The sequence below is a fragment of the Aquarana catesbeiana genome, linkage group LG05 (assembly GCF_042186555.1).
Source record: "Aquarana catesbeiana isolate 2022-GZ linkage group LG05, ASM4218655v1, whole genome shotgun sequence".
NCBI classification, from domain to species: domain Eukaryota; kingdom Metazoa; phylum Chordata; class Amphibia; order Anura; family Ranidae; genus Aquarana; species Aquarana catesbeiana.
This window is the reverse complement of record NC_133328.1, coordinates 497,783,754-497,807,641: the sequence shown is the minus strand read 5'-3', so window position 1 is coordinate 497,807,641 and position 23,888 is coordinate 497,783,754. Positions and strand designations below refer to the sequence as shown.

The following is a 23,888-nucleotide window of genomic DNA, read 5'->3' as shown; positions in this document are numbered from 1 at the left end:
CCAACCAGGTTGTAGGGATTCTTCAATTCTACAAACAATCTAGTCCCTCCCAAAAGGGAATCTCGTATCTATATAAACTTCTGAACTCCCCTCCAACGCAAAAACTCCCAGGGATGTGTAAATGGGAAAAAGCTCTCAACTTCTCAGCCTCCCCAAATATATGGCACCAAGCATCCTGTGCCACGCTACCATTTTCCAAGTGCCTTACTCATTGGGAAATAACCCAAAAGCTGCTACATTTCTGGTACTAAACACCAGAAAAGCTATCCAAACTCTTCCCATCTTCTCCCTCTAATTGCTGGAGGGCTTGTGGAAACCTAGGATCTTCCTCACAGATATGGTGGAGTTGTCCTATAATCTCTAAGTTTTGGAAAGATGTACATGCTTTACTTAGGTCAATCACAGAAATAGCTTGTGAGCTCACACCACAGTTAGCCTTGCTGGGGATGGGGCTCGGGGACTGGCCTCATCAATTCCATTCAATTGTCACCCACATCTTTATAGCGGCCTGGCTTTCTCTTGCTCGGAATTGGAAATCCGCCATTCCTCCAACTATAACTCGGTTGATAACAATATTAATTTAGCACTTCCACCCGGAGTACATGTTCGCTCATCTCACTATGACCAAAGTCCTTAACAATGGGAGACCTGGATGATTGATACTAGAAGCACCCTGCTCACTTAGAGAAATTCTCTAATCTCCACACCTTATGTCTCAACAAGAAAAGTCCACAGGCTTGATCCTCATACCCTCAGACAACAATGAGAACATCACTAGATAGCCTATTTGTTCCTTATTTCTCTATAACTCGTAGTTATTGCTTTTAGCCACTTACCATCCATTGATTATTTACCGAACCTATTCTGCACTTACAGAACCTAATGCAATTTCTTCATATTTTGTCTACAGCATTTGTTACACTTCTAGTAATCCTGTATACTTTTGAAATTGATGTTTCTACATTTGTAACCTGCAGTATCTTAATAAAAATACAAGTTTAAAAGAAAAAAAACCTTCTGCCTTTTACAATCACTTTAAGGATAAAATTGAATTTACAATGTTTTAGGATACAAGTAGTGCATATAATTCAGAGGTAGTTGTATTAGTTCTAAACATTTGATTAAAGTAGTTGTTAAATCTAGAAAAAGGAAAAAATGAAAGTCAGCAGCTACAAATCCTGTAGCTACTGACTTTTAATAAAAGGACAGGGATCCAGCGCTGTCCTCACCAGGGCTAGTTCTTCACTAGCCTGTGGGTTCCCGGCGTTGGCATCCTAACTTTGGGCAGCCGGCTATGCTGCTTACGGCTTTACAAGTGGCTGCGCATGCACGAGCCGTGCTGCACCTTGTGAATGGTCCTGCAGTCTTCTGGGACCTGCAGAAGACTGCAGGGAGTGAGGGGGGAGAAGAACTTCCGCTTGAAAATGGGAATGGGTACCTGTCAAAACTAGATATCCCCCTCCAAAAAAAATGATATGCTAAATATGGTAGAGGAAGGGAGAGGAGGACATAAAGCGGAACTTCCTCCTTTGGGTGCATTTTCACAAAAGAATGTTTATTTATAATGTTCCGAGCAGCCTCTGAAAAATGCCAATATGTTTTACCTTTGCTAACCAGAATTCCCGTTTCCAGCAGCAGGGCTAAACCATAGTACTGGAAACAGGATTTATCTTCAGTAACATATCATACTGGCATTTTTTTCAGACTCCAGGAGCAAATAAAAATGTGTTATGTTCAATGTATTTTAAACTATAAATTGATTTGCAAGAAAGGAATGGGAGATCCTAGGAAATTAGATGGCTGTAAATAACATTTATATTCAGAAAGAATGACATTACTGAATTTGATTGTAGTTGTCAACTTAAATTATTTTCTTCTTTTACACTCAGCGGTTATCAACAGAAAGCTCTGCTAAAGAACTCGGCATATGAAGGGCTATTACCATTATTCTCCCCTTCTATTTTATTTCTTTTGCTCACAGTGTGGGCTGTATTTTCTCCTTGTAACATTCTGGACAGACAACCAAGGCTGTTTTTATGGATGGTTGGTGTGCTTTTCTCAAATGTAACGGTACGTATTCAGAAGAAACTTCTGTCTAACAGAGAAACAGGATATTGTTTCAACCCTTTTTCTACCAGGCTACTTTTTTACACACATGCTTAAATGCACATTTTTTTCAATAAAAATATAATTAAACAAAACAATATACGGTATATTCTCTGAATGTGAAGAATGTTAATAAAATAATGGAAGCTGCATTTTTTGTGCATGTTTACTAAACTACTTTTCAAATCCATTTTTTCAGTGAACTATACTTTTAGATTAACTTTAGTGCATGCAATACGGTAAAAACTCCAAATTTTCTATGAAAGATTAGACTGTTTTTAGTAGAAAGATCTCAAATATATCAAACCTCAAAATTGTGAGCAATTTTGAAATAGTGAAAAACTATTACATTAATAAATATTGCTAGGATACACTTCAAAAACCTTTATTATTTATCAGTTTAGGCCCCATTCACACCTGAGCGATTTTCTGCTTGAAGCTTGTAGCTTTAAAATGGTCAACAAGTCAAATCCCATTCATTTAAATGGCCCTCGTTCACATCTGAGTGTTCTGTTGTCTGAAGCAAAATGCTTGAAGCTCAAAAAAGTACCTGAGCTTCTTTTTGGCAGATTGCAAGCGTTTTTGGCCCCATAGACTTCAATAGAAACGCCTGACTTGAGCGTTTTACGAGCGTTTTGATGCTTGTTTTCTGCTCAAACATCAGTTCTTGTCCCGTAATTTCCTCTGCTTCTCCTCCCCCTAGTGCTTTCTATTGGCTATACAAAAATGCCTGAAGCTGTAAAGCGATTGTAATATGCTTCTAAAACGCTTTTAAAAAGCTTGTAAAAAGCTGGAAAGAAAAAACACCTGAGAAACACCAGTGAATTAATACGCTCAAGTGTGAATGAAGCCTTAGAGTCAGGTGAAATAGTGATTGGCCCTGAACTATTCCTTTTACTCTGCCATGTGTGGGAATACCCAATATCCAAACAAGAAAACTCGCTGCTCCAGGTAAGGTTTTGAAAACCTGATGATCTGGACAGGTGCCCGCCTTGGCTCGCCTCCGCATATAATCAACAGAAGAAATGGCCCTTTGTACTCGATCAAAATACTTTTATTCAGAACATCCCAAAGTGTTGACAGAAAGCTGGTAGATGCATTTCACACACCCCAAGTGTGCTTAATCATTACCAAATGATGATTAAGCACACTTGGAGTGTATGAAATGCCTCTACCAGCTTTCTGTCAACACTTTGGGATGTTCTGAATAAAAGAATTTTGATTGAGTACGGAGTGCGGCCATGTCTTCTTTTGGGGATACCCAATATGTTCCAAAAAGGCATGCAAACAGCTCACACTTTTTACATGGCCCTTCCACCTATAAGCACATGGAATGTAGGCAAAATACTCAATGTAAGCAAAGCAAGTATCCAGCACAGCACAATCCTCTGAATCCTTCCTTTATTGTAACAGCATTAAAGGAAATCTGCTAATGCATTTTTTTTGCCAAAAAAGGCCTTAAACAGGAAACCACCTTCTGTGGGGCTGAAACATCCTGATGGCTCACATACATGCAGCAGTCAGATAATCATTGTTCACAAACCTGCAGCAATCAGGTAATCATTATTCACAAAAATACAGCAATCAAATAATTATTAATGTATAAATAAAAACAACAAAGCTGCCATAATTTACATAATGTAGGCTGCTGTCAAATAAATGAAGGTTCAAAGAATGGATATCAATAAATGGCAATGGTAAGGCTAGGTTCACATCTATGCAGTGGTGGTTGATGCTTTTTCTAGCGCGTTTTGCGGTGCATTTTACATTTTTGACCACACATTTTAGATGCGTTTTTGGTGCATTTTGCGCTTGCATTTGCATTTTTTTTTGCTAATAGCTCCTTAACAACTAGGGAATAGGGGTTTGTTAAGGAGCGGGTGGCTGCCATTTCCTTAACAACCAATGATTCATCAGCTGTCAGTGGGATTCCCCGCTGACAGCTGAATATATAAAAAAAGAATGCCGGCACTAAAAAATAAAAACTGCATGGGGGTACCCCACGCCAAAATCCATACTAGACCCTTAACCGAACATGCAGCCAGGCATGCCAGGAAAGGCATGGATGGGGGGGACTCAAACACAGTTAAAAAAAAAAAGTTCTTTTGTTTACATTCCGCTGTCAGCGGGGAATTCCTCTGACAGCTGTTGACTCACCGGTTAAGGGCACGGGAGCCATCCGCTCTTCACTGTTAGCAAAAACAAACGCAAAACGCATCAAAAACATAAGTTCAAAAAAGCGAAATGCATTGCAGAACGCGCTGGAAAAACGCATCAACTAAGTCATATTGTGGTTTTGTGCATTTCTGAAGGGCCTGGATACAGTAGACATCTGAGACAAGGGAATACCTTGACTACAACTATAGCACTCCCCAATCTTAGCGCAGATATCTCCCATAGTACATCACACATACTGTGCATTATACTGTGTGCAGAAAATCACATAAATAACATTTTTACTCCTGCAATTACTGTTTTGGCTAATATGATTTTTTTGCCTGTAGTGGGTGAGAAAACTTCTTTGTTTTCCTATGGCACGGACAGTACCTGCAAGTAGATCTATCACACCTATAAGAACCCTTAGGCTGGCTATACATGTACAATTTTCTTGTACAATTTTCCTTTTAGATTTACCAAAAACCATATAATATCAGGTCAAAACTAAACAACTTTCAATTGTTACAATTAGGGATGCCCTTGCACTACATAATGTAAGGTAAATCTAAAGGAAAATTGTACAAGAGAATTGAACATGTTTGGCCAGCCTTAGTTGTCAACCAAGTCTGCCTCTGCTTTCTCTTGCTCACTATATAGAGAAGGTGGCATATATACAGTACATACCTATAGGGAGGTTTTTCTTAATAATATCAGTGACTTCATTATATTCTTTAGAATATTTAGTAGCAAAAGTGAGGACACAGTTCCATGGTTTTTCTTAGTTATTTTACATTTTACATTGAATGACCTCTTTCCTATTGTTTAAAGATCCACTCTTCACCTTACTAATTAGCCAGCTGAGGTAGCCTCTGTCCAACAGTTGTGCTTAAATTTCTAAGTCATTCATAAAGGAACAATTCCTAAATGCACTTATAAACTCACCTATTGGAATGACCTTGCTGTTATGGCCAGGATGGCAACCGATAGCTCACAGTGCTTCATTAACTACTTCCGGACCGCCCACCGCACATTTACTGCGACAGGGCCGCCCGGCTACACGAAACAATGTGCCTGTACGTTGTTCGCTCTTCTTGGTCGGGGGCACGCTTACGCTGCCTGCGACCCGCTCCCGCTGTGATTGGACACAGCGGGAGCCAATCAGCGGCCGCCAGCCCCCCATGATCAATTTGGGGGAATGACAGAAAGGCGGTCTGCCTATGTAAACAAGGCAGACCATCGTTCTGTCACAGAGGAAGAGAGAGATTTGTGATTCCTACTAATCAGGTACACCGATCTCTCTCTTTGTCTAGTGTCAGCATCCCCCACACAGAAAGCACACATAGGGAACACATTTAACCCTTTGATTGCCCTTGATGTTAACCCCTTCCCTGACACTGTCTATTATACAGTGTCAGTGCATTTTTTCTTTAGCAATGGTCACTGTATTGGTGTCACTGGTCCCCAAAAAGTGTCACTTAGTGTCCGATTTGTCGGACACTGCCGCAATGTTGCACTCTCGATAAAAATTGCTGATTGCCACCATTACTAGTAAAAAAAAAAAAAAAAAGTCCCTGAATCTATTCTATAGTTTGTAGAAGCGATAACTTTTGCGCAAACAAATCAATATACGCTAATTGGGATTTTTTTTACCAAAAAAATGTAGCAGACTACATATTGGCCTAAATTGATGAAGAAATTTGATTTTTTTACATATTTTTATTGGATATGTTTTATAGCAGAAAGTACAAAATATATATATTTTTTTCAAAATTGTTGATCTTTTCTTGTTTATAGCGCAAAAAATAAAAAACGCAGAGGTGATCAAATACCACCAAAAGAAAGCTCTATTTGTGGAAAAAAAGGAAATCAATTTTGTTTGGGTACAACCTCGCACAGCAATGCAATTTTCAGTTAAAGTAATGCAGTGCCGTATCGCAAAAAATGGCCTGGTCATTAGGGGGGTAAATCCTTCCGGGGCTGGAGGTGTTAATGTAATGTAGGAATGATTGAAGATCTTTCTCTGGACCACTCCAGGTCATCAAACATTATCTATAAAATAAACAAACAAAAGCCGGCACATCAGCCTAGTGCATTATCACACAGCATTTTTTTAAGATCAACAAGAATAATACTACCAAACATGTGAATTAAAATCGCTCATCAAGCTACTCATCTATACCTCAGTAGTCCTAGACTTGGTTCACTCCAGAGTGCAGGGGGACCCAAGGTAACACCCTTCTTCATTAGAGCCAAACCACACAAGTTCCTTCCACTGAATGTACACTCTCATACAAGACATGAGGATTCAGAGCACCTTCCCTTGTTGTATTCTTTGTTTTTTGTAGTGGCTTCAGGACATTCACAATCCTAGAGGGCAGCAAGGCTTGAAGCATTCCCCAGCAACGTGATGTCATCTTTTACACCTGTACCAGGCTATCACGCTTATGCGCAGGAGACATTCTGTCATTTTTGATCATCTATAAAATGGCCATACCATGATATACAGCCCCAAAATTCATTTTTACCTGTAACAGTGCAGAGCTTTTCCCACCACCTCATGTAGACAATGACAGCATAGACTTCACCCCCATCAAAGCTCTGCACTTCTAGAGGTAATAAATATCAGCAAAATCCTCCTTATGCCCACTATGTATTCCTAATGTAACTAGGGAGACACTGGACCAGTGGTCGGAGATCTACTCACTGTCTCAGTCTTTCCAAAAGTAAACATATACCCACAACTATGGGGCGTCCCTCCGGAAAGGTGCCTTGTTTGTGTATGTAGCGCTGGTAGATTTACAATCTACCGCAGATTAGGTAAATTTAGTAAATTGTGTGTTAGGAAGGTTAAAAGTTTGCCTCTGTTCCAGCTTGGCTGACGTTGTGTATGCTTCCATGCTGACCGGTGGGTGCCGCTGTTACCATTGGTCAGTGTTGGAAGGGCAATGTGTCGAAGTGTATGGATGCTCCTCTGTCTCGGAGGCAAGCTCGGTGGAGCGTGCTGGTCTATAGAGGGGCCTGGTGACTCGGCTGGAGGACGTATCCAAAAGAAGTAACCATACAGCATAGTGTCGCCGGTTCGGCTTAAAGGTTCAGGCACTGTGACTGACTGTTCATTGCAGAAGATCTGATACATCCTTTGGCAGAGGATTGTGCTGATTTACCCCCCCTAAGTAAGTCTGTGGCAGAGACTTTAGATTCGTGCTGCGTGCTGGCTGCTAGACTGGTGAGAGAGGCCTATCCAGACGAGCAAAGAGTTTGTCCCATAAGGGGAACGCATTCCATATAATTGTTTGAATTCTACCGGGACATTTGTCGCTAAGATTTTGCAAGAAGATATCTGAGTTTCTCCTGAGAGTTTCCTTTTCCGTCTCTTTCCTGCTACTTCCTAAAGTTTGACTGTTCAATAAAGCATTGAAAACGTACTCCAGTGTTGGTGCGTGTGTGATCCAGAAGTAAACTCAACGGAACCCCTAGATCCGGTGCCGGTGAAACAGAGGGAAGCAAAGTGAAGGTAACAGACCCATCTAAACCAGCAGCTCCACCGTGAGTTAGTGCTACATGTGGGGGCGTCGTCCGGGATTTGTTGACCGACAATTGTTGCAACCCAGTGGAGTGTTTTACCGGGAGTTTACAGAGAGAGCTGGACTTTGAAAAAAAAAAATCTTTTAAGGAAGAGGAAAGGTTAAACTACAAGACTTTGCTTTTAAGTGCGTAGACGCTGGGTGCCAGAAGAGGCCCGGGAGCTACGTGACTGAAAGAACAAGTGGGAGGAGTTACCCTACTTGCTACCACGTGGGACACGTGTAGTGTGCTTGGTGCCAGAGGAGAAGAGAAGCCTCGTGATCGTGCTGAAAAGTTTAGAGTGTGGCCATGTCTTTTCTGGCGTTGCAATCGGTTGTGGGACCCAGAGTGTTCCCTGTAAGCACCGTGATGAATACTGTGCAATCTGGAACTCTGCTCACGGATACTGGATTTCGAATGAAACCGCAGGGGAAGTTTGTCCTGTATACCTCGGGAGATGTTGAGGGACTGGGCATGACCTGCCATCGATGTGGAGGAATGGCCGTGCATCTTCGTCCATTCGGCCGATGTCCGCAATGTGGAGAGTACTTGTTTGTAGTGGAACCACCTACTATGCCACCCCGTGCCTACCAGATGGATTGGGTGACAGGTATTGCTACAGTGGAAGCTGCTATCGCTACAGAGAGAGAGCGACGGGCTGCTACTTTGCCTGTTGCTGCCGATAATGTTTCAGAGAGAGACGCTGCTGCTGCCGTCAGGAGACATTACTTTGATTTCTGAATCCACTACACCTGTTTCTGTGGTCCCTACTCAGAAGAAGGTGGGCTATGTGAAGGCTTCTCGCGGCTGTGGTCGAGGCCTACCCCAGAGGTTACCTAAGCCGGAGCTACCAGAGTCTACGTCTGGAACGGGTAAGCCATTGTTGGGGACTGTAAATAAGTATTTGCCAGCAGAAGAATTGAGAGACTTGGAAATAGAATCCATGTCAGATCTTTCTGGGGATGATGACTTGTTCGAAACCATGTCGCAAGAGCTATTGTGTTCACAAGTCGAAGATGTTGCCTCCACAATGACTCTTCCTGAATGGACTGCCATGAGTTCTGGGAAGACGTCGCCCTGTGTGGAGACGCACAGTACTGTTGCTGGGACTTTCTCAAAAGTTATTGATTCGCTACAGACACCGGCTGGGTCTATGGTGAAAAAGTCATTAGATTCTTGTGTACCGCCTGGTATGGGGAAAGACAGATCTTTGCCGAAACTTGCTCACTTGCAAAGGATGTTAAACAAGCGTGTGGCCGCAGAGTATGGATTAGAGTTCCCCTATGTGCCCCAGGATGTCATGCGGGAGATTGAAACTAATCAGGAACTTTGGTACAACAAAGCTATTTGGGACTACTTGTCTGTGCCTAAACCCTTTAGAAAGACTGGATGTTCTGTCCGGATGGATGAACGTTTTAACGGATGCTTTGTTCATTGGAACTATGGTCGGCATATCTGTGCTGATAAAGTGGTAATCTGCAGACCGGGAAAGAACAATGCCGTATACTTTATTACCACTGTAGATAAAGAAGGAAAGTATGTGACTCTACCAGATCCTTGGTTTTACTGGTAATTGTGGACACTATTACTTTGAAGTTAGCTAGTTAGATAGCGACAGGGCAAAGAGATCTGCGTGGTCAAGATCTACAGATCCTGTTTACTGTTTGAATCCAAGGACTTCTTTTGCTAGCCGGATTTCTTTTCTAAAAAAAAAAGAAGAAAAGTTCTTATGCAGGGATGGACTCCTAAAGAATATATATATATGTTGGTATGGATCATGGGAAGAGAGTCTCATTTTTAAATGAGGCTTTGCTCCTGGTGTTACGTAGTGTGTATATATGTGTGTTTAAATATGTTTCTTTTTCAGGGATCATCGGATCATAAGTATAGCTGGGAGGCTTTTCAGCTAGTTAGTGAGGCTGTAAGAAAAAAATTTATATTGTGATTTTGTTTGCGGCTGTGAACATAATGTTTTATAGATATAAGTCTTATAATGTCTTTAAACTGTCCTTTTTCTCTCTTTACCTATCTAAAGTTATGAGAAACTCAAATGCTACTCTCAGGCTTGAGAGTTACTGTTACTGCGTTTAGGACAGCCGTTGGGGACAACGTCTATTGTAGTGGGGGGAGTATGTAGTGCTGGTAGATTTACAATCTACCGCAGATTAGGTAAATTTAGTAAATTGTGTGTTAGGAAGGTTAAAAGTTTGCCTCTGTTCCAGCTTGGCTGACGTTGTGTGTGCTTCCATGCTGACCGGTGGGTGTCGCTGTTACCATTGGTCAGTGTTGGAAGGGCAACGTGTCGAAGTGTATGGATGCTCCTCTGTCTCGGAGGCAAGCTCGGTGGAGGTGGTCCTCTGAGTTGCATTCTGGGCGAGGGTATTTATGGGACAGACGCCATGTTCTAGGGTTTTTTTCAACAGCCACCTGCTGGCCCTCCTGGCCGACAGGTATGTGTTAAGGAGCTACCTCGTGGTCCTCCGATCGGGAGGCCCACGATGCTACGGCGCAGAGGTGGGTCCAGAGGCTTGTCTGGGGCCTACCACCGCGGCTGAGGAATGGTCCTGAGCTGTTGGTCCTGTGTGACGAAGCTGGACAGCCAAGAAGATCCCAGGGGAGGACCCGTCTTGGAGAGATCACGCAGCGTGCTGGTCTATAGAGGGGCCTGGTGACTCGGCTGGAGGACGTATCCAAAAGAAGTAACCATACAGCATAGTGTCGCCGGTTCGGCTTAAAGGTTCAGGCACTGTGACTGAGTGTTCATTGCAGAAGATCTGATACATCCTGTAGCAGAGGATTGTGCTGATTTACCCCCCCTAAGTAAGTCTGTGGCAGAGACTTTAGATTCGTGCTGCGTGCTGGCTGCTAGACTGGTGAGAGAGGCCTATCCAGACGAGCAAAGAGTGTGTCCCATAAGGGGAACGCATTCCACATAATTGTTTGAATTCTACAATTCTACATTTGTCGCTAAGATTTTTCAAGAAGATATTTGAGTTTCTCCTGAGAGTTTCCTTTTCCGTCTCTTTCCTGCTACTTCCTAAAGTTTGACTGTTCAATAAAGCATTGAAAACGTACTCCAGTGTTGGTGCGTGTGTGATCCAGCAGTAAACTCAACGGTGCTGGTGAAACAGAGGGAAGCAAAGTGAAGGTAACAGACCCATTTAAACCAGCAGCTCCACCGTGAGTTAGTGCTACATGTATTTTAGGCAAATGATGAAATCATAAGATAATCTTCTGTTTTTTTTACTTAAGTCTATGTTTGTTACCCCAAGAATAATATGTCCTTTATCTTTTTTTAAAGGGGACCGTAGAGTCGGGGTAGTTTAGAATGTGATAAGTGGCTGGGTCATGCAATCATCTGTTCAATAACTACATGAATTTATGACCACCACTGCTCTTCTTTTATTAGCATTCTTCACCACCCAACATTTGTAACACAGTAGTTTAGAAATGATCTTTTGGCTGTAAAGTCACCCAAATCACTTATACAAAAAAGTAAACAAACTCACAGTTGCTATTGCCTGCTATGAGCCTCTCTTTTGACAAATACGCCACATTGCATAACCCGGAAATGTATTCTTTTTTGGTTAACCTTTATAGCTTTACAGGTCACCTCCTTCCTCACTGGTTGATGATGGTGATTCATTATAAACAATTAACAAGATGGAGAGGAAGGGTTGACACTGGAAGCTGCAAAGTTTAAAAAATATAAATGTGCGCATCATCTGCCTGGCTGTGCAGTGTGGCAGAAATATGTGATTTACAAACTGGCTGAACAGAGTTACAAGTCCTGCAGCAGGTAAAATAAGTCACATACACATACTTTCCATGCGTATTTAGCTCTTTAGTTGGCGTTCTGTTATAAATGAATCTATAATGTTTTCTGCCTAATTTTACTTTATTAAGTTTATAAACTGTTGTTTTATATAATTGTTGTAATGTATTGATTATTAGTACATTCAAGACATTCTTTTTTCAAAGCATGCTGGGCTTTCTAAAAAGAGAGCACAGCATTGCCTACGTATATGCTTAATGGCAGACTGTGTTAGATTTTATATATACCACAGTTGTTACTGTTTAAAGAGAAAAATAGTATTTTTATACTGAAATAAATAAAAATTATATTTTCCCTTTGTAAGCCTGTAAGGGTAGATTTAGACATGCATCTAAATCTCCCTTGCCTCTGAAGTCCAATCTGTGCTACTGACAGGCAGTGAGGAAGCGATGTAACCCCCATACCGCCTATTTTCACTCCATTTTTGCCAACAAATACGTTGCAATTGCGTGTATTGCAGCGCTTTTCCATTTGCTTGAATGTGTAGTGATCGCTACAAGTTGAGTGAACTTTGTTGTAGGCATCTCCTGCCTATGCTTAATGGGGGGTGTTTGGTGGGCGGCAAAAATGTGGCTCAACCCCACAACCAACTGCAAGTCTAAATTAAGCCTGTCTTTTGCATTTAACACACAAAAAAAGATCCTTTGCTTGAAAAAGATCCTCATGTGATGTGGGGATCTGGATACCTGGCAGAGATTCAGTGTCTTGGTCTGTATGTCTGACTGCCTAAAGTCTTTGTTTAAATAAATGTATTTTACCACCACTTTCTAAGAGCTAACATCGATATCTTTATCTGACAGTGCAGGGTTATCGTATGTCAGATGAGTAACACCAGGTCAGAAGTTTTTCACTTGCTCCTTTGGCCGCTGGCTCTTGTGGTTGGACTGACTGTCTCTGGGTATCTTGGGACAATGGAAGAACCTACCTTTTTTGCTGCCGTAGTTGGTGCTACGGTAGCACATGTACATTATGGAGTATGTGTGGTGAGTGTTCTTTTGCCGTTGATTTTTACATTCTTTAGAATTTTAGTTATTTTTTTATCTGTGGAAAATAAAAATGACAAAGAATACCTTTTATATTGTGGTAATTATTCACCAGGTATAACTTCGTTAAAAGCTACAACTACCTGGGTCCAGTGGTGGCTGGTGAGGTTTTAGGATGGGGGGGCGCCAGACCTCGCCCTTCCTTTTTGACCCCTCCCACTTCTCATAAGCCCCACCCCTTATAGAATCCACCCACTGCGTCCCCAGTATGCCACTTGCTTCCACCCATAGTGTCAGGAGTATATAGCTCAGCATCACAGGACAGAGTATATAGCTCAGCATCACAGGACAGAGTAAATAGCTCAGCATCACAGATCAGGGTATATAGCTCAGCATCACAGGACAGAGTATATAGCTCAGCCTCACAGATCATGGTATATAGCACAGCTTCACAGGTCATAGTATATACAGTAGTGCAGCTTCGCAGATCATGGTATATAGCACAGCCTCACAGATCGGTGTAAACAAACTGAAAAATTACACTGTTAGTAATGAAGGACTCTAAATAGGCATTTATCAGATGATTATGTGTGATTAACAAACAAATGGCCCCTGCCCCCACCTATAACTGTCCTTCACAGGAGCACATGGAAGGGCTATCACATGAAAGTCAAAAACAGTACATTCCATAGCTCAGCTCACCAACCAGTCTGTCAACTGACCAAATTAACCTGTCCAGCAGTCTGCGTTAAAAACAGGGGTTTAGTTAGCACGCATTTGCAAATGCATGCATAAGCTGTGATTATGTGTCATTACTGCTAGATAAAATATAGAAAATGTTAATGTTTATGTCAACTGTTAAAGAATGCAATAAATGTACCACAGATCAGTGATTTTTTTTTTAAAAACAGTAAACAAACTTTATTGTACAACAAACAACAACAAAAAAAACTCTGAATCAGAGTAAGGGTGACTAAATACAAATTCATGCCACATTCACATTAGCGCCAGTAGTACTATTTAAAATGAAATTATGATCTCCTTTCTCTCTGGCTTGCAAATTTCTCAGTGACCTTCTGGTTGAAATCAGTGATCTCTGTCACCACTCTCTTTTCCATTGACAGCATGGCCAATGCATTCAACCTCTCCTGGGTCATGCTATTTCTCAGAAAAGTCTTAATCCTTTTTAAGGTTGAGAAGCACCTCTCAGCTTCTGCTGTGGTCATGGGTGTGGTGATGAGGATCTTTTTTTTTTTTCACAATAGAAGTGATGAGGATCTTTAGCAGAGTGACAGTCTCTCTAAATACTTTTTCAAGATTGTTCTTCGTAAACAGCTGGAATAGGTCCACAGCACCATTACACTTTCTGAACTCTTCTGTACAGTAGATTAGACTAAGCTCTGGCTTTAACTTACTCTTATTGAGCAGTGGATAGGCCTTCAAAGTCTTACTCAGTGCATCCTCCGGAAACTCCATTGCGTACTGTTCAAAAGTGTCTGCTTGAAGCAAGGTGGCACTAACAAGGTGGTTTGTGAAGGAGAAACATTGCATGGTGTGTAAGAGTTTGGTATCACAGACCTATAGAGTGAAGGATAAAAACAAAAATTATGTAGTGATGACAAAATGTCAATTTCATCTCTGTTAGCTCCCTGAGCATTAGAATGTCTTGTCACTGTGTATGGAGTTCTGAGAAATTATGGATTCAAAAACACTGAAACTGATCTCCCTTAACTTAAACTAGTCATTTTAAATGTTCAGTTTTAAGTTATAAAGGGAAATCAGTTTCAGTGTATTGAATCCATAACTTCCCAGAACTTCATACACATGGACAAGACATTCATAGTAAATATGTCAAGTTTCATGCATTTCTGATGCTCAGACAGCTAACACAGATGAAGGCTGTAATACTTATGTTATCCACTAAAGCTGGGTTCTCAAACTGGTGGCCCTCCAGCTGTTGCAAAACTACCATCATGCCTCTGCCTGTGGGAGTCATGCTTATAACTGTCAGCTTTGCAATGTCTGATGGGACTTGTAGTTTTGCAACAGCTGGAGGGCCACCAGTTTGAGACCCCTGCACTAGAGGGAATAACAAATCTCTTTAGATCATTTTTATATGAATATTGTAAGAAAAATATTTTTCTTCCCAGTCTTCATATCTATAAGAGGGAGCTATCAAAAAGACAAATATTGCAACAAATAAAAACTCACCTCGGCTGCAATGCGTTTATAGTGGCTTGGATTCAGCAAGCACCGCCTCCTCCGTTGAGAAACACCTTCACTGCTTTGGTCAACCAGGGATGGGATAGAATCTCTGCAAAATGTATGAGCAATAATAATAAAAATAATAATAACAACACATGGAAAGGAGGAATACAGCCGCTACCTTATCTTCTGTATGTCCTGCTGGAACTGCTGGATGCTCCCCTTAATGTGGACTGAATCTATGTCCTTCTAGAGTTTGGCATAGAGGAGGTCCACATGCGGCATGATGTCGTGGAAAAGTGTCCAAAAATATTTAAAATCCTGATCCTCCAGCAGCACAGAAAAGCCTCCTGTCTCTCTCATGGTAACAAGGTCAGAGTCACCTCAGTCTCGCATAGTTTCAAAACAGCGGATGAGGTCCTCTCTGTGCTCACTGTATTGACGGCACGGCTGTGGAAGTTCCATCTGACACTGCTTGATGTGGGTAGTCTATGGGAAACTACTTTACCAATAACATCTGTGTGCTTGGGTGATCTTGCAAAAAAGCTGGCAAATCCTCCAAGGTTAGCAAAAAAAAGTCTCACTTTGGGCATTTGAGAAGTGGCCTGTTGCATTATCAGATTGAGCTGATGTGCATAGCAGTGGATGTAATGGGCATTTGGGTACATATCTTGTATCTTCTTTTGAACTCCTGCAGTGGCACCCCTCATCAAGCTGGCTCCATCATATGCATGGTAGATGAGTTTATGCTTCTGATCCCCTGGAAGGATGACAGCAAGACGCTCTTGTAATGCTGTAGTGATGGAATCTGCTGTAGTTGAATGCAGAGGAATAAACTCAAAAAACCTCTCCTGTACGTTGCTTTTGGCATCAATGTAGCACAGTTTTAGTTTTTTTTTTTGTAACTGCCTTCTGCGGCAGCGCCAGTGCGCCCCCTATGGACGGGCCGCACTGACTGCCTGGGTCCAACAACTATTCCTGTCACCAGCCCAGTGTTAACAGCCATTCCAGTAGGTATTAATATAGTAATGAGCTCAGTGCTAGCATGCTTGGCATGCTAAGTTGGTATCTCTGGAGTGGGGAAGCCAGATTTTTTTCACCTCTTCTAATAAGTAAAATGCAAAACCTAAAATGAAGATTAAATTCTGATGCTTTGAATGGCGGTAAAACCCTTTAGCCTTTAGATACACTTTCAGTAGATCGGGAAAGGCTAGAACCCTGCCAGCTTTTTATTTCTATCTGTGTCCATATTGGTGATTTTTCCTTACTTCCGGTCTAGTTAAACCATACTGGCTGGGACAGAAAGTGAGGGAAAATCCCTCTGAATGAGTCCCACATAGCAGTAAAAAAAAAAAAAACAGATAGGGATTCTTTTCCTTCCCCAAAAAAATCTAGTGGCAAATAAACTGTGGTAATTCTAGAGCCTAGAACTTCCACTGAAACATGAAAAACTTTTCTTGAAAACAAGCTGGTTCTCAAAATTCAGTTTTATAAAAATTATACATACAATGTCTTGATAATGCTTCTGTAGTGGCTAAAACAGTATGGTTAACCAAAAATATAAGGAGCCATAATGTTTGTAATGACCACCTTTACTTAGATGCAATACTATAATATGTATGCAAGAAGTGATTTAGAATTATGCAAGCGATCCCATTCTGTTTACACAATAATATATATTGATAACATATATAACATATATAATAATTATATATGTGTGTGATTCTTTATGTATGCCGATGCTGCTATTGAGGCCTAACAGATGACAAACAATGAGCCTTTTAAATGCTCAGCATTTGAATTAAATGTTATATTACCATAGGAAAATATAGAGAAAGGTCAAATTGTGGCTGAGGTGGTGATTGGGACAAAATTGACACAGTATATAACATGTAGAGGCCTTATAATGTATACTGTAGCTTTCTACATGCTAAAAGGCTACAGTATCATGTTCGTTGTGATTGATGGCATAGTTGTGTATAGCAGTAGTTGTCAATTGAGGGTGACTTTTCTAAGTGTACTAAGGATAATAAATAATGTCAGTTTCCTGATAAATATATATCTAGCATAACATGTACACAACATGGTAGAAAGCTACAGTGATATACTAGTCCAATAAAGTATTTATGTGCATCAGTAGTTATGATTTTTATTGATTCTTTTTATTTATTTATTTATTTTTAGGGAAAACAGCTTAGCAAACACTTCCATATCTATGTATTCTCCCTAAAGAAGCGGTATGCTGACTAAGTGATTGCCGTGTTACTCTGCATAAAGGTTATTCTATTGTACTAGATATGAACTATAATCATGTCAATGTAAATGTCATTTTTGTTATATTCTGAAGACCTCTAGTATGTGGTACACAATTGTCAGAATGTACAGTAAGTGTTTGAAACTTGGTCAGTGGAAAGTGTGACTGTCTTCTGAAATATATACTGTCAGTTATAACCAGCTGCCCATAGCTTACAGGACCAGTCTAATGTTTGCCGTCTTAAAAATATTAACAAGGGTCTGCCTACATACACATCATTCCCTTCTTGAACATAAATATGAGAACCGCCATTGCTAACTTGTTTTCAAGGTGCACGGTTGGAATCCTTATCTTTGCTTTTCTTACTATTTAGAGAATAACTGACTTGGCTTGCAAACTTTACAGACAACTAAAAGTCAAATAAAGTTATTTATAAAGTTTGTTTTAGACCTGCAAATTAAATTGAAAAGTATAATAAAAATAATTGTATCAATTAGTATACATTTTTTAAAAACTTCTAAGTGTATTTATTAGTTATACAGGTGCATATCAAACAAATCGAATATCATCAAAAAGTTAATTTATTTTAGTAATTCAATTCAAAAAGTGAAACTCATATATTATATAGATGCGTTACAAACAGAGTTATATATTCCAAGTGTTTCTTTCAGTATCTTAGAAAATTAGAATATTGTGAAACAGTTCAATATTTTAGACTCAAAGGGGTTAATTTAGTAATGGAAAATAGACTGTGCGCTTTGCAAAGTGCAATTGCACTCTGCGAGAGCAGTTGCTCCAGAGCTTAGTAAATGAGGAAAAGCTCTGCTGACTTCCATCATCCAATCATATGCAAGCAAAAAGGCTGTTTTTTTTAAAAATTTCCCTTACACGTGATTGGGTATTCTTTGCGAAGTGAAGCTTTACCTCATTTACTAAGCTCTGGAGCAACTGCGCTTGCAGAGTGCACAGTCTATTTGCCTTTAGAATGTGACACTGTGGGGTTGGTTTACTAATCAACTTATTAACTCAAAACACCTGTAAAGGTTTCCTGAGCTTTTAAATGGTCTGGTTCAGTAGGTTACACAATCATGGGGAAGACTGCTGACTTGACAGTCGTCTGAAAGACAGTCATTGACACCCTCCACAAGGAGGGTATAACACAAAAGGTCATTGCTAAAGAAGCTGGCTATTCACAGAGTGCTGTATCCAAGCATATTAATGGAAAGTTGAGTGGAAGGAAAAAGTGTGGTAGAAAAAGGTGCACAAGCAACAGGGATAACCACAGCCTTGAGAGGATTGTGAAGCAAAGGCCATTCAAGAATTTGTGGGAGATTCACAAGGAGTGGACTACGTCTGGTGTCAGTGCTTCAAGAGCCACCACACACATATGCAGGATATGGGCTACAACTGTCGCATTCCTTGTGTCAAGCCACTCCTGAGCAGAGATAATGTCAGAAGCATCTTACCTGGGTTAAGGAGTATAAGGACTGGACTGTTGCTCAGTGGTCCAATGTCCTCTTTTGTAAAGACCATAAAGACATGGATGGGCAAGTTTGGGGTGGAGGGACTTTACTGGCCTGCACAGGGTCCTGACAGAACACCTTTGGGATGAATTAGAGCGGAGAATGCGAGCCAGGCTTTCTCGTCCACATCAGTGCCTGACCTCACAAATGAGCTTTTGGAAAAACGGTCAAACATTTCTATAGACACACTCCTAAACCTTGTGGACAGCCTTCACAGAAGAGTTGAAGCTGTTATAGGGTTGGCCAACTCAATATTGAACCCTACAGACTAAGACCGGGATGCCATTAAAATTTATCTGCGCGTAAAGACAGGTGTACCAATACTTTTGACAATATAGTGTATGAGTTTCACTTTTTGAATTAAATTACTGAAATAATTGAACTTTTTGATGATATTATAATTTTTTGAGGTGCACCTGTATATGTGCATTGGGGTGGACAAATTTGCCCTTTACACATACATGCTCTGCTTCCTTCACATTGTTTGCTGATCCTTATATTAATGCAAGCAGGCAGACACATGTGACTGAAAAACAGAGAGTCTGCAGACTCATATGAAATGAAACACTCACAATGCTTCTGGCAGCCAGAGACCAACAAGGGAATTCAGTAAGGCCCCTTTCACACGGGACGGATCCGTGTTGATCTGAACCGTGAACATCCGCTGCTCAGCTGGGATCTCTCCGTTTTCCCCAGCTGAGCCGGCGGATGACAGGGCGGGACCTGCACATTGTGCAGGGACTGCCCTGTCAGATCTCCGCTCTCCCCTATGGGGGATCGGGTGAACACGGACCGTCTGTCCGTGTTCATCCGATCCTCTCTGCAGACGGATAGAAAAATAGGATTTTCTTCCATCTGCAGAATCGGACAATAGCGGGGCCGGATGATATCGGGTGTTAGCGGATGTACATCCGCTGACACCTGCTATCCCATAGGGATGCATGTATGTCTGTATTTCATCCGAAAATGGATGGATGAAATACGGACATACGTGTGTGAAAGGGGCCTAAAGCAGCAATGTCACTTTTCCCGGGGATTTGGCCTGAGCCTAATTCTGAAAGCCTTGTGCCAGTTTCGGTACAAGTACCAACACATGCCCAGATTCAGGCAGTTTTTACCACAGTCACTAGTAGAATCTGTCATTATGGCTGCGACAGATCCTAAAAGAATTAAAGCCAGTTCACAGATAAGCAAGCTAATTAACCACTTCAATACAGGGTACTTTTATCCCCTTCCTGCCCAGACCAATTTTCAATTTTTGCTGCTCTCACACTTTGAATGACAATTACTCAGTCATGCTACACTGTACCCAAACAAAAATGGCAGGCTGTTACAAATATAGGCTAATATTTTAGGGAAGTGTGAAAACGTTTGAAGAATTATCTGATGCATAGGCCTGGTTGGGAGGCACATTGGTGAAAATGAAAACTGGTGTCTCTCCTAACTCCTCATTTGCCCAAGGGCGGCCCGTCCATTAAGGGCGCACCCCCCCCATCCATACATCCGGCCCCTTGCAGGACTTTGAAGCACCTGATTAACACCTGATTAGAGCCAGAGGCTTTAATAGGCTTCAAAATAGGGTGGGCTTGGGGGGCAGACCACTGCGAACCGAGCCCACCCAGGTGTGTTACAATAGCAAATGAATGTTGGCTATTGTAACACTGATCCTCCTCCTGGCCAATCAGGAAGCGGGTCTTGGGACCCGTCATCCGATTGGCTTAAAGGACAGGCGATCTTACTGGACGCCTAGGAGGAGGGGAGGAGATGCACGGCGGAAGCCGCCGTGATGGAGGAGAGGACACAGGAGCCAGTGCCCAATGCCTGCCACCCGCCACCTAGATGGGGTAAGTGCCAGACCAACTGGCAGACAGCGAGCAGGCATGACAGATTCATCTGTGACAGGTACATGGATCTGGTGTAAACACTTTCTTTCTGTGCTGCGCTCTGATGGAATTCTAATTCATTGACACCTTTTATAAATAGCCCAGCATTTGTGTTTAGTTATGTGAGCAACTTGAGAGCAGTCTTTTCCATCCATGACAACAAAGATATATTTTTTTTTCACCCAAAATAGTAATGTTATTTGGTAATCACCAGTTTAGGTTGGGATTTGTTTTATGGCAATGGCTCAGTAAGTAGTGAGGCACCATTTAAAACAAGTTGGCTATGGCAGCATTTAAATGTTTATCATGAGAGGCTTACTTTACAGAACTTCCTCCCTAACCAAATGTCCTGATATTCACCATCTCATTATGGCCTGTAGAGTGTGTCATCCAGTGGCCATGTGGCAGCTTTGAAATTATCCTGATCTCTCTTTAGTAACATGTACACAATAGCAGGAAGCTGCATTGGGCAGAAACATATGGAAATGACTTACAGCAGGTTCTCCACTCTGATGCCGCGTACACACGAGCGGACTTTACGGCAGACTTTGTCCTGCGGACTTTTCGACTGACTTTTCGACGGACTTTCCAAATGAACAGACTTGCCTACACAAGATCAACCAAAGTCCAACGGATTCCTACGTGGTGACGTACGACTGGACTAAAACAAGGAAGTTCATAGCCAGTAGCCAATAGCTGCCCTAGCGTCGTTTTTTGTCCATCGGACTAACATACAGACGAGCGGACTTTTCGACTGGACTCGAGTCCGTCGGATAGATTTGAAACATGTTTCAAATCTAAGTCGGTCAAACTTTTGAGAAAAAAAAGTCCGCTGCAGCCCACACACGATCGAATTGTCCGACGGACTCCGGTACGCCGGACCAAGTATGCCGTAAAGTCCGCTCGTGTGTACGCGGCATTAGATTATTTAAGACGTAACATTATGTTTTTTTAAGTGAAGTCGAAAAGTTTCTATTTTTTCAAAATAAATCCGGTCTCATGCACACTTGACTTTTGGCCATCTCTCCTAGATGCCTTTCATCCTGGCAGCAGCGTTTTGAATTGAAATGAATTAATGCTAAAGTGCTAAATGTCCCTAGTGTTAATGATTTTATAGATATTTACACATGTCAAGCATTTTTACAGCCAAAACGCTGCTGCTCCTGGATGCGCTGGTAGTGTTTTTTTTCTACCTCTAAATGCCCCTGCCTTTAAACGTCTACGTGTGTGCATATTCATGCATTTCAATTGAATATTTCCTTTATTATGTAATTACCGTGCAAAAATTTTCCACCTCCCAGTTGCCATAACTAATTGCACTAAGCAGGGGCAAAGATCTGGGGCTAGAGCCCATAGCAGCAGTCACCAACCTTTTTGCATGCCCTGGGGGGGGACCGGTGGTAAGCAATTTTTCACAGGTGATGGCTTGTGTTGGCGCTTCAATTACCATGGCACCATGGTTGATATGGTGTCAGGGAGATTGAAGAAGTACATTATTTCTTACATCTTGTTAAATTCTAATACAGGGATATGCAATTAGCGGACCTCCAGCTATTGCAGAACTACAAGTCCCATGAGGCATAGCAAGACCCTGACAGCCACAAGCATGGCACCCAGAGGCAGAGGCATGATGGGACTTGTAGTTTTGCAACAGCTGGAGGTCCGCTAATTGCATATCCCTGTTCTAATATATAATGAAGTGGTTCAACTCACTATACTGCAGAATCAGTGGGAGCCCTGGGTGTGTCACTTGCCACATCTCCTGCCACTAGATGCAGCGTGTCACTTGCCACCGTCACCTGTCACCAGATGCAGCACGTTACTTGCCACTTTCACCTGGCAGCAAATGTGGATTTTCACTTGCCACGTCTCCTGCCACCATTTGCAGATTGTCACTTGCCACATCTCTTGCCACCATTTGCAGATTGTCACTTGCCACGTCACCTGCCACTATTTGCAGATTGTCACTTGCCACATCTTCTGGCACCATTTGCAGATTGCCACATCTCCTTTCCTTCTAAATGTAAAAAACCTTAAACTCAGACTTGGTTGATTACCCATTTTAATATACAGACACAAGGTGCTTTAAAGACTTGCCCCCGATCTAGATTTTGGTGAAATGTTTATCATTTTAATCTATCTTTTAGGGAAATCATCTGACCAAAGATTTCATCATTTATACATGTACCTTGAAGATGTTCTTTGGAGCCTGAAAGTCTAAGAATCATAAGGGAGGAATCATAAAGGAGTCTGTCTCAGGCAGACTCTAGACTTGGTAATCATTGCTTTTCACGAGCAACACTATTTATTGCAAGGGATCAAAACAGGGTTTGCATAGCAATGTATATTGCAAATTTGGTTATGGTTTACACAATATTTGTAATAAAATCATATGTAGTATAACAGAATGATGTATCCAATCAGTCTTTGTTAGTTTAACCATAATAAGTTTCTCAAAGCTGATATTGGTTACATGGAATTACTGTACCTCAGAACTTTTTGCACTGATGTTTTATTAAACAATCCCTGTGGTATTTTAAGTCATATGGTTTAAGCATGGAAATGTATTTAATGTTTTGTATTTTAAAGAATAAAGGAATTATTTGTTCTGTAAATATGCTAAAATGAATACATGGACGTGTTGAAGATAGGTTTGAATTCAATACCACACTTATCCTAGAGCAGAAGGTTTAATGTGCACCCAAACATGGCATATAGATGGTAAACCCACATGGACACAAGAGCACCATTTAACAGTTTCTGTCTTTATTTCTGAGCAGCAATATTTATTTTCATGATAATTAATAATACATTAAAACAAGAGTTAGAATAAAGTATTTTAAAAGCTAGTATCCATTTTGGATAGTAGTTAAAGTAGTACTCTGAATGTTCACAACACCCACAGCCACCAATGCTGGTTGTTTCAGACTGAGAAGAGGGCTAGAGCACACCCAGCAATTGGTTGCATTAGCTTTCTCTGCTATCTTTTTGTGTTTATTTCTAACTCATCATCTGTTGAGACTTTCATAAGAGTGAGAGATCTCATTCCTCTTCCATGATTAGGAGAATGGTTACTGTTCCTTTTACACTTCCACAAGCAATCACAACTCTCATCAGTGGCGGTGCATCCTTAAAGGTGCACGGGCGCCGCCCCCTCTCTCCAGCCACCCCCTCAATGACCAATAGATAGATTCATGTATAGCATGAATGTATCCATGGCCGCCGCTGCTACCCCCATTCAGACGCCCGGCCCCTTGAAGCATCTGATTAAAGCCATAGTGGCTGTGTTTGATGGCACAGTGGCTGCGTTTGATGGCACAGTGGCTGCGTTTAATGGGCACAGTGGCTGCGTTTGATGGGCACAGTGACTGCGTTTGA

General features: G+C 41.4%; 1 protein-coding gene across 1 annotated transcript in view; it reads left to right on the top strand.

Annotated features, from left to right (window-relative positions):
• The window catches only part of LOC141146062 (ethanolaminephosphotransferase 1-like), a 130,608-nt gene extending 107,469 nt beyond the window's left edge, over positions 1 to 23,139 (top strand). The window contains exons 8-10 of the mRNA XM_073632825.1: positions 1,854 to 2,070; positions 12,463 to 12,645; positions 17,035 to 23,139. Of these exons, the coding sequence (XP_073488926.1) occupies positions 1,854 to 2,070; positions 12,463 to 12,645; positions 17,035 to 17,100 (466 nt within the window). The 3' untranslated portion in view covers positions 17,101 to 23,139. The remainder of the gene's footprint in view (positions 1 to 1,853; positions 2,071 to 12,462; positions 12,646 to 17,034) is intronic.
• Positions 23,140 to 23,888: the final 749 nt, after the last annotated feature.